We start from the raw sequence: 13792 nt of genomic DNA on the forward strand, positions 1-13792 counted from the left end.
ATCAATGAACATTTAGAATTGTAGCAAAATAAGTCAAACAGTTAGATATTTTCTGCTTATAAATGTGAACTTTATTAAGAGTATATAGAATAAAGATAAATAAATTTCACTAAATTGCTAAATTCTCAGGGCAGCCATTTGTGAGCTCTGGTCTAGGAGTGGGTCACATTAGCAGTTCAAGCTCTGTGTGAGTGTGTATGGGCATACATGTGTGTGTGTAAAGGTAGGAGTGAGGAGAGAATGCAGAGAAGTAGTGAAAGTTAAGGCAGTCACACCAAACATTGAGCAAACTGCTGTGGTCTTTGGAATACTTCAGTCAGCTGCGGTGAGATTTTTGTTTTTCTGATCCTAGCTTCAGACGTTATTTGCTAAGTGAAATAATTCTTGACTTCTTCATTAGAAGAATTTTTGCTGTTCACAGCAGAGTTGGGATGGATCTATTTAGCTTGTTAAATTTTTAGTCTTTCCCATTTAATTATTTTAAATCATAAATTATGTATCTTTCTCCCTATCATCTTTTTGATTCCTCCTGTCAACATTTTTTGGTCTCGTACTGTTTTTCCCTTTTTCCCAAGAAACTGTGTTCCTGTTCATTATTTCTGTCCTTTATAGGGAAGAATATAGAGAGACTTTTCTGAAAAACACAATAATGGATAAAGAAAGGATAGTGACACAAATTGAGAATTTAAAAATTCAGCTCTTCAGCTTTAAAAGGCTGCTGTTGAATTATATCCTCACTCGATTACATTAAAAAGAGACTCCATTAAAATCCTCAGTACATCCTTGCCTACACTCCTAAAATCTGTTCGTGGAAATTTCTAACTTTGCTCTCAGATAGACACACTTCTTAAGAAATTTTGCAAACTTTACCCTTCAGGTACAAATGGTTTTTAATAGCACTGATTTAGTACATACTTTAAAACTTTGCTCTGCTGTAGTTATGACAGAAATCCATAAGGATTCTGTTTATCTTTCTTCCAGACAAGGTTTGAATATCAAATGAGCCTGGAACCCATTAAGCAGACTTGCTGTTCATCTCTAAAGCACAACTCATGCACAAAGGAAAACAAAAATGAGCCATGTGGGGCTCGTTTTGGAACAGCTATCGCTGCTGTGAAAGATCTCAACCTCGACGGATTTAATGACATCGTGATTGGAGCGCCCCTGGAAGATGACCACGGAGGAGCCGTGTACATTTATCACGGAAGTGGCAAGACTATAAGGGAAGAGTATGCACAAGTGAGAAATGAAACCTACAGATTCCTTCATTTATTTATTATTTTAGTGTAACAACCGTGGATGTTACCAAAATACAGTAATGATATATAGTCATACAGTCAGTTGCCATGTATAGGTTTTTTTTAGTTTTATTAGTCATTGAGAAAGCATCAGTTTATTATATTATTCATGTATTTCTAATCCTGTGATTCTTGCCCTTAATTGATAAGTGGGTTCAATACCAGGTATCACCTGTCTTGCTTCATGAACTATTTAATTTTTTCTTTTGAGTCTTGGGAAACTAGATTTCTAAGTTTTCTTCATAGTAGAATTACTTGTATTGAATATTTTATTGTTTTGTCTAGTTTTCTTTTGTGTATATCCCTTCTTTTCATGACTTGATCTTTCTTTTTAATTGAAGGATAATTGCTTTACAGTTGACTTGATCTTTTGAAATGGTAAAAAAGCAGAACAAAAGAGCACTTTTTAACGATGCTATTTACCAACTACAGTGTGTCTGATCCTAAACAGAGGGTACCACTTTTTGAGAAAGAGAATAGTAATTATATGATTTAACTAATAAAGGAGAAGAAATTGTTTTTATATTCAGTACCCATGTTTTTATAATAAAATCACATTAAGTTTATATTTATGAATTAAATTGGTGTATTTTCATAAAAATAAATTTGGACTTCTGAAGGTTTATAATTTTCTACCAAGTAACCCCTCTTGGAAAAAAATTTGAATAATTAAGCTTAACCTGCAGGGGATTTCTATTGTTCTTGATTTAAATTTATTGTCAGCTAATGACTCTATAAATTAGAGCCTAGTATATAAATTAGAACTTTTTCCTACATAAGAAAAATGTCCATTCACAGAAGTGTTTTATGTAGTACAAAAGCAAAAGAATTTAAAGGGATTCCTCTAATGTAATTGTCTGTTTTTAAGTAACCATAGTTAATTGGGCATTGAACAACTACTTATAAATAAAATAGAATTCACTACTTTTCTAACATATGAAAAGAAAACAGAGCATCAATTATTTCTTTTTACTTTGTAAATGTTCTTTGGCTCCACAGTCAACAGAATTCTCAAAATCTATTCATGTCTTATGAAGTTGTCCTTAATTTTCCATTGTCATAATGGCATTAATAGTGAAAAACAAAATAAAGGGCATATTTCAGTAACATATTTTCACTAACAACACTCCTATCTGTTTAATAAGTGATTTGCTTTTGTTAAAAATCTTCACGGTACTTCATAACTGGAAACAGGCAATATTAACTATTGGAGTGTGATGGAATCAGGTACTGGAAGAAGGAGTTTCTTTCTTGTGTTCTTTACATTATTCATTCTGGCTCAATACCTCAAACTTAATGGAGTGGCATTTGTAATATAAAAATAAGGATTTTAAAATCATTAGTAAGTAGACTAGATTCTCTTAAGCAATTATTTCATAAAATGATGATAAATCAAGATGCAGCTTTAAGCAACAAAAACAATAAAAAATATTAGAGTTGAGTTTGTTTAATTATTGGCAGAATGCTTTCCCAAGAATAGGTGAGAGATGTGCTCATTCATTTCTATGGTAATTAGAGGTGCTGCTTGTATATGGAATGATCCAGAATCAAACTGAATCAAGCCCTCCAGAAGCAGTGGGGTCAATAACTCCTGGTTTCTCTGCAGAAAAATATAAGGAAACAATTTCCAGTGAACCACAAACCTTTAGGCTTGAAAAATGTTTTCATCTGATTTACCTTATTTGACTTCTTAAGTTTTATGACATTTAAGTGGAAGATAGGATAAGGAGACTCCAAGTTTAGGGAGAGTTTGTCAGTCAGGACTCCTGCCATCAGGTTCTGTTAAAATGCTATCAGCTTGAACCTGAGCTAAGTTAGGAAGTGCAGATGCCAAACATATTATATATGGTAATGTGCATGAGAACTCCCTATTCATTTGTGCTTCCCAGCACTGTGGATATATGTGAATGAAATAGCATCTATTATGCTCTTGACTTTCAGTACCATTTTTGACAGACAGTAAAGATCACATATTGAAAAATTGACGGAATGTATTATTTATACCCAGCCTCAAAGTTCAGTGAACCCCAAATTGACCCTAGGATCAATTTTCCACTCTCCGTCTTGCTTGTATGATGTGTTTCCAGTACCTTTAAATATCTCTGTGTAATGGAATTGAACAGAAACTAGAAAGCAGAGCCAATTACTCATAATGTTTTCCTTGAGGATGAGACAAGATGACGTTATATAATATTTTTCCCTCTCTCTGGTGTCAATAACCCTGAAATGATTTTGTCTGCACTATAAAAAGAATATCCTTTGGGAACATCTGAGTAATTCCTCTTGTCCCCGCATGAGGGGCCTCTTGGGCAGGTTTCCAAAAGATCTCTCATTTTAATTTTTTGTCAACCAATCCAAGTTCTCAGATTTATCTGAAATGGTTTTTCAAGAGACTCTTCTGACATTGAAACTCTCTGTTGGTATTTTCACAGCGTATTCCATCAGGGGGAGATGGCGAGACACTGAAATTTTTTGGCCAGTCTATTCACGGAGAAATGGACTTAAATGGTGACGGTCTGACTGATGTCACTATTGGAGGCCTTGGTGGTGCTGCCCTCTTCTGGTATGTATTTTAACAACAGCCAATTAATCTGATCCACAACATCCACAAATTAACATGACACATTACTGAGTCCTTGCCTGAGTGTGTGTGTGCTAAATCATGTCTTTGCAACTTCAGTATCTGCGACCCTATGGACCGCAGCCTGCCAGGCTCCTCTGTCCATGGGATTCTCCAGGCAAGAATACTGGAGAGGGTTGCCATACCCTCTTCCAAGGGATATTCCTGACCCAGGGATTGAAACCCAGTCTCTTATGTCCTGCATTGGCAGGCGTGTATTTTAATAACATCCAGTTAATCTGAAAATATTTTACAGATAGGTCAGGAAGATGCCCTGGAGAAGGAAATAGCAACTCCAGTAATCTTGCCTGGAAAATCCCATGGACAGAGGAGACTGGCAGCCTACAGTCCATGGAGTCACAAGAGTGGGATATGACTTAGTAACTAAATAACCAGAGCTCAGAGTATGATCAGAGTTTGTATACAAAATGTCCATTTCTTTTTTTGCTCCAATATTCAGAAAAAAATTATGTAGTTTGGGAATCTGAGAAACTGATAAATCTCAAAAATAAAGCACCTGTATTAAAAGAACAAGTAGAATCAACTCTTAATATGAGTTATCTATTATGTGATTGTCATTCTGCTTAGAGGAGGGGATGGGGAAAAGATGGCCTCATACAGGATGTATATAAACAAGAAAGTTTCCCTAAATTTAAGTTACTTACAAGCTTTTAGGGATAACTGACTCTCATTCATTTACATAGTGCATAGAACTAGACGTTTGTGCATCACTGACTGACTATATTATTGGTGAAGTATAAAGCATCTACAATAGTGTCTTCTCTCAGTCTTTAAAATGCCTGCATCCCCAAATTAATTTCAGTTAATTGTAACATCTTCATCAATAGTCAGATATGTTCACTAATGCCATCTAATTAATTAATTAGCTTATTAATAAAATTAAAAGTTATTAATTAATGGCATTAATAACTAACTAGGTAAAAGACAATTTCAAAAGTGTTCTATTTTTTAAAATGTGATTATTTCAAATAAAAAATGTAAATAAAATATCAATAACTTCATGAGAAATTTGTGTGACAATTTTGAAAAATGTCACAAACTTTGTTAAAACATATAAAAGGATTTAATAAATTAAAAAATATTTTCACCTATGCCTTGATGGAAAGTCCATATGTTGATTCTTTCAAATTAATCATTAGTTTAGTGCAATTCAGATGGTCTTCTTTCAAACTTTATGTAGAAGGATAGTAAAGACAATTATGAAAGAGGTGAAGATAGAGACTTGGAAAATAGGACTTTGTCATAATTTAAGATAATCCTTAAGAACTAATGGTCAAATAAAAGTTGTACACTAAACTACACAGAGAGTAACTATTATGCTTTTTAAAAACTTTTAACTGTGCAGCAGAAGGAAAGGAGAATGCTAGGTAGCATGATCTGTGACTTTTGGGGAAGCCCACTGAAAACCAAGGCTCCAAACCAAAGTCACCAGTTTTGGGAACAACAGATACATTTAGTTTTTCTTTGAACTGCTAATTCTGGGTTAATTCATTAGGATAATCTTTACCCACAAATATTTATTGTATTCACCTCCTTGTATTAAAAAATGTACACATGTTTTAAGGGCAATTTTTATTCTCCAATTTGTGTCAAAGGCTACTTTCAAAGCCCTGAAAACTTGTTTCTGGCGTCTCCTGCCCCCAGTCAAGGCTTTATCATTGATGGGCCAATGACAGAGTTAGGTTCCCGACATCACACAGCAAAATGGACCAAGCCAGCATAATAAAACACGAAGACGGAGATATGCAGCGCTGAAGGGGGAACTCTGAGTGGGTACAGCCGGCAGCGATAGATAGAGGCCCATACAGTAGTCAGGGATGTCCGGGAGAGCTCAATCCTGTGGGCTAGACTGAGCCATAGATGCTGTAACGATCTGTGTGGAGCAGAGAGGAGGTGTGCGGTGGGAAGAGGTCAAGGCAACCTTATGCCTAAAGGACCCAAACTACACACACTCATTCACTCATTCATTGCTGGTGAAAGGGCAAACTGGTTAAAACCCATTATCAGGCCTTTGTCACTAACATGTTAAAAAGCCTTAATATGGTGCTCGCTTTGGCAGCACATATACTAAAATTGGAACGATACAGAGAAGATTAACATGGCCCCTGTGCAACAAAGGCACGCAAATTCATGAAGTGTTCCTTATATTTGAACCAAATCAACAAAATTAGAAATGAAAATGGAGAGATCACAACAGACAATGCTGAAATACAAAGGGTCATAAGACACTACTACCAGCAGCTCTATGCCAATACAATGGACAACTTGGAAGAAATGGACAAATTCTGAGAAAAGTATAACTTTCCAAAACTGAACCAGGAAGAAATAGAAGATCTTAACAGACCCATCACGAGCACGGAAATCGAAACTGTAATCAGAAATCTTCCAGCAAACAAAAGCCCAGGACCAGATGGCTTCAGAGCTGAATTCTACCAAAAATTTAGAGAAGAGCTAACACCTATCCTACTCAAACTCTTCCAGAAAATTGCAGAAGAAGGTAAACTTCCAAACTCATTCTATGAGGCCATCATCACCCTAATTCCAAAACCAGACAAAGATGCCACAATAAAAAAGAAAACTACAGGCCAATATCACTGATGAACATAGATGCAAGAATCCTTAACAAAACTCTAGCAAACAGAATCCAGCAACATATTAAAAAGATCATACATCATCACCAAGTGGGCTTTATCCCAGGAATGCAAGGATTCTTTAATATCCGCAAATCAATCAATGTAATACACCACATTAACAAATTGAAAGATTAAAACCATATGATTATCTCAATAGATGCAGAGAAAGCCTTTGACAAAATTCAACATCCATTTATGATAAAAAAAAAAAAAATCTCCAGAAAGCAGGATTAGAAGGAACATACCTCAACATAATAAAAGCTATATATGACAAACATACAGCAAGCATTACCCTCAATGGTGAAAAATTGAAAGCATTTCCCCTAAAATCAGGAACAAGACAAGGGTACCCAGTCTCACCACTACTATTCAACATAGTTTTGGAAGTGTTGGCCACAGCAATCAGAGCAGAAAAAGAAGTAAAAGGAATCCAGATAGGAAAAGAAGAAGTGAAACTCTCACTGCTTGCAGGTGACATGATCCTCTACATAGAAAACCCTAAAGACTCTACCAGAAAATTACTAGAGCTAATCAACGAATATAGTCAAGTTGCAGGATATAAAATTAACACACAGAAATCCCTTGCATTCCTATACACTAACAATGAGAAAACAGAAAGAGAAATTAAGGAAACAATACCATTCACCATTGCAACAAAAAGAGTAAAATACTTAGGAGTATATCTACCTAAAGAAACAAAAGACCTATACATAGAAAACTATAAAACACTGATGAAAGAAATCAAAGAAGACACAAATAGATGGAGAACTATACCGCGTTCATGGATTGGAAGAATCAATATTGTAAAAATGAGTACACTACCCAAAGTAATCTATAGATTCAATGCAATCCCTATCAAGCTACCAACGGTATTCTTCACAGAACTAGAACAAATAATTTCATAATTTTTATGAAAATACAAAAAACCTCGAATAGCCAAAGTAATCTTGAGAAAGAAGAATGGAACTGGAGGAATCAACCTGCCTGACTTCAGGCTCTACTACAAAGCCACAGTCATCAAGACAGTACGGTAATGGCACAAAGACAGAAATATAGATCAATGGAACAGAATAGAAAGCCCAGAGATAAATCCACGAACCTATGGACACCTTATCTTCGACAAAGGAGGCAAGAATATACAATGGAAAAAAGACAACCTCTTTAACAAGTGGTGCTGGGAAAACTGGTCAACCACTTGTAAAAGGATGAAATTAGAATACTTTCTAACACCATACACAAAAATAAACTCAAAATGGATTAAAGATCTAAATGTAAGACCAGAAACTATAAAACTTCTAGAGGAGAACATAGGCAAAACACTCCCCGGCATAGATCAGAGCAGGATCCTCTATGACCCACCTCCCAGAATATTGGAAATAAAAGCAAAAATAAACAAACAGGACCTAATTAAACTTAAAAGCTTTTGCACAACAAAGGAAACTATAGGCAAGGTGAAAAGACAGCCCTCAGAATGGGAGAAAATAATAGCAAATGAAGAAACAGACAAAGGATTAATCTCAAAAATATACAAGCAACTCCTGAAGCTCAATTCCAGAAAAATAAATGACCCAATCAAAAAATGGGCCAAAGAACTAAACAGACATTTCTCCAAAGAAGACATACAGATGGCTAACAAACACATGAAAAGATGATCAACATCACTCATTATCAGAGAAATGCAAATCAAAACCACAACAAGGTACCATTACATGCCAGTCAGGATGGCTGCTATCCAAAAGTCTACAAGCAATAAATGCTAGAGAGGCTGTGGAGAAAAGGGAACCCTCTTACACTGTTGGTGGGAATGCAAACTAGTACAGCCACTATGGAAAACAGTGTGGAGATTCCTTAAAAAACTGGAAATAGAACTGCCATATGACCCAGCGATCTCACTTCTAGGAATACACACTGAGGAAACCAGATCTGAAAGAGACACGTGCCCCATAATGTTCATCGCAGCACTGTTTATAATAGCCAGGGCATGGAAGCAACCTAGATGCCCATCAGCAGACGAATGGATAAGGAAGCTGTGGTACATATACACCATGGAATATTACTCAGCCATTAAAAAGAATGCATTTGAATCAGTTCTAATGAGATGGATGAAACTGGAGCCCATTATACAGAGTGAAGTAAGCCAGAAAGATAAAGACCAATACAGTATACTAACGCATATATATGGAATTTAAAAAGATGGTAATGCTAACCCTATATGCAAAACAGAAAAAGATATACAGACGTACAGAACAGACTTTTGGACTCTGTGGGAGAAGGCAAGGGTGGGATATTCTGAGAGAATAGAATTGAAACAAGTATACTATCAAGGGTGAAACAGATCACCAGCCCAGGTTGGATGCATGAGACAAATGCTCGGGCCTTGTGCACTGGGAAGACCCAGAGGGATGGGATGGGGAGGGAGGTGGGAGGGGTGATCAGGATGGGGAACACATGTAAATCCATGGCTGATTCATGTCAATGTATGGCAAAAACCACTACAATATTGTAAAGTAATTAGTCTCCAACTAATAAAAATAAAAGAAAATAAATAAATAAATAAAAAGTCTTAATATGTTCTTTTTTAAAAATTTTACCCCCTTATTGCAAAATTCATACTTAAATTGAAGAAAGTAGGGAATACCACTAGACCATTCAGGTATGACCTAAATCAAATCCCTTACAATTATACAGTGGAAGTGACAGGGATTAGATCTGATAGGCAGAGTGCCTGAAAAACTATGGACAGAGAGGTTCCTGACATTGTACAGGAGGCAGTGATGAAGACCATCCCCAAGAAAAGAAATGCAAAAAGGCAAAATGGTTGTCTGAGGAGGGCTTATATGTAGCTGAGAAAAGAAGAGAAGCTAAAGGTAAAGGAGAAAAGGAAAGATATACCCATTTGAATGCAGAGTTCCAAAGAATAGCAAGGAAAAAAAAAAAAAAAGAATAGCAAGGAGAGATAAGATCCTTCCTCGGTCATCAATGCAAAGATATAGAAGAAAAAAATAGAATGGGAAAGACTAGAGATCTCGTCAAGAAAATTAGAGATACCAAGGGAACATTTCATGCAAAGATGGGTTCGATAAAGGGCAGAAATGGTATGGACCTAACAGAAGCAGAAGATGTTAAGAGGTGGCAAGAATACAACAGGAGAACCATACAAAAGATCTTCAGGACCCAGATAACCACGATGGTGTGATCACTCACCTAGAGTCAGACATCCTGGAATGAGAAGTCAAGTGGGCCTTCGGATGCATCACTACAAACAAAGCTAGTGGAGGTGATAGAATTCCAGCTGAGTTATTTCAGTTTCTAAAAGATGATGCTATCAAAGTGCTGCACTCAATATGCCAGCATATTTAGAAAACTCAGCAGTGGCCACAGGACTGGAAAAGGTCAGTTTTCATTCCAATCCCAAAGAAAGGCAATGCTAAAGAATGTTCAAACTACTGCACAATTGCATTCATCTCATAGGCTAGCAAAGTAATGCTCAAAATTCTCTAAGCCAGGCTTCAACAATATGTGAACCGTGAACTTGCAGATGTTCAAGCTGGATTTGGAAAAGGCTGAGGAACCAGAGATCAAATTGCCAACATTCACTGGATCGTTGAAAAAACTAAGAGTTCCAGAAAAACATCTACTGCTTTATTGACTATGCCAAAGCCTTTGACTGTGTGGGTCACAACAAACACAACAAACAGCTGTGTTTCCACATCTGTGTGGAAAATTCTTCAAGAGATGGGAATACCAGACTACCTGACCTGCCTCCTGAGGAATCTGTATACAGGTCAAAAAGCAACAGTTAGAACTGGACATGGAACAATAGACTGGTTCCAAATCAGGAAAGGAGTATGTCAAGGCTCTATAATGTCACCCTGCTTATATAACTTATATGCAGAGTACATCAGGCGAAATGCCAGGCTGGATGAAGCACAAGCTGGAATTAAGATTGCAGGGAGAAATATCAATAACCACAGATATGCAGATGACACCACCCTTATGGCAGAAAGCAAAGAAGAACTAAAGAGCCTCTTGATGAAAGTGAAAGAGGAGAGTGAAAAAGTTGGCTTAAAACTCAACATTCAGAAAACTAAGATCATGGCATCTGGTCCCATCACTTCATGGCAAAATAGATGGGGAAACAGTAGAAACAGTGAGAGACTTTATTTTGGGGTGCTCCAAAATCACTGCAGATGGTGACTGGAGACATGAAATTAAAAGATGCTTGCTCCTTGGAAGAAAAACTATGACCAACCTAGACAGCATATTAAAAAAGCAGAGACTTTACTTTGCCAACGAAAGTCCATCTAGTCAAAGCTATGGTTTTTCCAATAGTCATGTATGGATATGAGAGTTGGAATATAAAGAAAGCTAAGTGCAGAAGAATTGATGCTTTTAAACTGTGATGATAGAGAAGACTCTTGAGAGTCCCTTGGATTGCAAGGAGATCAAACCAATCAATCCTAAAGGAAATCAGTCCTGAATATTCATTGGAAGGACTGATGCCAAAGCTGAAACTCTGATACTTTGGCCACCTGATGCAAAGAACTGACTTATTTGAAAAGACCCTGATGCTGGGAAAGATTGAAGGTGGGAGGAGAAGGGGAAGACAGAGGATGAGATGGCTGGATGACATCACCGACTCAATGGACATGAGTTTGAGCAAGCTCCAGGAGTTGGTAATGGATAGGGAGGCCTGTCATGCTGCAGTCCATGGGGTCACAAAGAGTCGGACATGACTGAGCAACTGAACTGAAAATTTTTTAAAGGTACAGTCTATGATTAGATATATATGATCTTTAGAATAATCATAGTGCTATAGGTTTTAGATTTTTTTAAGGAGTTAAGATACATATCCAATAAGAGAAGTTTGAATAAATAGATTATGGTTCATGCATTTGTTGGACTAGTATGCTGCTGCTGCTGCTAAGTCGCTTCAATCGTGTCCGACTGTGTGCAACCCCATAGATGGCAGCCCACCAGGCTCCTCAGTCCCTGGGACTCTCCTAATGTTCTCAAAAAAACAGAAATATTGGAAAGTTGCTTATAATATTTTTAAGTAGGTATGCTTATGTATATATCTGGGCCAGTGTTTGTATATGCATATGTGTGTTTATCTATCTATCTCTATATATATGTATTTGAATGGTGATTAGTGCTGGGTGATAGAATTACAACTGATTTGTATTTTGTTTCTTTTTTTATGTTTTCCTATTTTCTATGGGTAAATATTTTTACGAGAAAAAAAATATAATTTTTTTACATGCAAAAACATTAACAGAGTCCTATGTATTCACAAGATCGTTGTTGTTTAGTTGCTAAGTCGTGTCTGACTCTTTTGCAACCCATGGACTGTAGCTCACCAGGCTCCTCTGTCCAAAGGGATTCTCCGGGCAAAAATACTGGAGTGGGTTTCCATTCCTTTCTCCAGGGCATCTTACCGACCAGGGATTGATCCCACATTTCCTACATTGGCAGGCAGATTCTAAGAGCCAGTCTGATTGCAAAGCAGAAGCCAGATAAATGTATTTAACAGTTATACTGGCTGCATTCTAAAGCGTTGACCTCAGGCTCCATATACTCTCTTTGCCTAATTTTGGATTACTGCCTTCTCACTTTGGATTAGTGGAAATCACCGGGCATTGGAATTAGAAAGACTGGGTTTAAATCCTAGTTTAAATCCCTGGACAGCTTCTGACAAAATAATCTCTCAAAGTCTTGGTTACATATAAAGCAGAGAAAATAATATGTCTTGTTATGAAAGTTAATTTAAAATGTAAATGAATAATAAATGGCATGTATATAATAATAAATAGCACAGTACTTCTCGTGCTATTCTGCTTCTCTTTCCCGGAAACAGGAGCAGGGCTGACCCTACAAGAAGAACAGACAAGTATTAGAGTGCAACAAAGTTGTCCAGGGGTCCTCTAGGCTCTTCCCAGGTCGGGAACAAACTCAGGGTGCTGAAATATGGTTTTGGTTCTGAGTTTGCACCTGGCCACTTGATTTCATCTCTTTTCTATCATAGCAAATCACAGTTCCTTGGCCTATCAATTGTAGGGAATGAAAATTAATTTTCCTTGTACCTTTCTGATTTCCTGGCTGAGACTTCTATAATCAAAGACAGATTAACAGAAAAAAAAACTAAAACAAACAAAAACCAGAAAATACCCAGAAGTTTATTAGAACACATATACCTCATGTATACATGGGAGATATTGAATAACTCTCTGAGGTAGCTTAGAATTCACACTTAAAATTTATCTTAATAGGGAAAGGAAAGGGAGATGTAGGCCTCTTAGGGAAAATAAATGATTTTTAGGAAAGATGAATAGGCCCTTAAAAGAATAGATGGGAGGTAAAACAGTTTGTAACAAAGTTTGTCTGGGTGTGGTGTCCCCTCCAGCCTCCTCTTCTGTGACAAGTCAGTCTTCTCTGGTTGATGACACTCCTGGGAAAGGATTTATGACAACTGAGTTCTCTTTAGAGGATGCATCTTTAGGTAGTTAATTGGAGTTCTGAGAAAGTCTCTCAGCATTTGTTGCATTTTAAGTGCCTGCAGTTCAAATGATCAGTATACCAAAGTGACATGCTTTGCAATGGTGTGTCCCAAACTCCTATATTTTAGGGTGACATATTCTGTCACCCTTCAGAACCCAATGCCTAACTTGGTTCCAGATTAACCAGGGTGTCTTCAGAACGTCAGATACAATCTCTTCTGTATCAAAGCTTCATGAGAGAAAGGCATCCTGAGAACCTATGCTGCATACAAAGAAGAATCATCTCGGATGACTCACTTTGCACTCCCAAAAGGATGCATGCATTAAATGTAAAAATAAGTAGTGATCCCTCATGGCTTATGCGTTTGCAGGTCTCGAGATGTGGCTGTTGTTAAAGTGACCATGAATTTTGAACCCAATAAAGTGAATATTCAAAAGAAAAACTGCCGTGTGGAGGGAAAGGAAACAGTGTGCATAAATGCCACGGTGTGTTTCAATGTGAAATTGAAGTCCAAAGAAAACATGGTTTATGAAGCTGGTAAGTGTCATACGTACAGAAGTACTTTGGAGCAGGAGGACATTGTTTTCTATTGCCCCCACAGGATGAATCCAGTAAGATAGTGTCTTCCCCTCAGTGATAGGAATCTTGCATCACATTTGCCTCTGTGAACATACTGAACCTTGAAAAAAATTCTAGTGTAGAAGGAATGGGTTATGGAACCT

At 37.0% G+C, this 13792-nt stretch overlaps 1 protein-coding gene and 1 non-coding gene across 2 annotated transcripts in view; both read left to right on the plus strand.

Moving 5' to 3' along the window:
- Positions 1–13792, plus strand: part of ITGA1 (integrin subunit alpha 1) — a 161826-nt gene that overhangs the window by 116216 nt on the left and 31818 nt on the right. Inside the window, exons 14-16 of the mRNA XM_065905797.1 lie at positions 982–1239; positions 3731–3861; positions 13441–13607. Coding sequence (XP_065761869.1) covers positions 982–1239; positions 3731–3861; positions 13441–13607 — 556 coding nt within the window. The remainder of the gene's footprint in view (positions 1–981; positions 1240–3730; positions 3862–13440; positions 13608–13792) is intronic.
- On the plus strand, positions 5983–6089 carry LOC136146767 (U6 spliceosomal RNA). Its single transcript, XR_010659055.1, has one exon. It is a non-coding gene; the product is annotated as a U6 spliceosomal RNA (small nuclear RNA).

The sequence above is a fragment of the Muntiacus reevesi genome, chromosome 14 (assembly GCF_963930625.1).
Source record: "Muntiacus reevesi chromosome 14, mMunRee1.1, whole genome shotgun sequence".
NCBI lineage: Eukaryota > Metazoa > Chordata > Mammalia > Artiodactyla > Cervidae > Muntiacus > Muntiacus reevesi.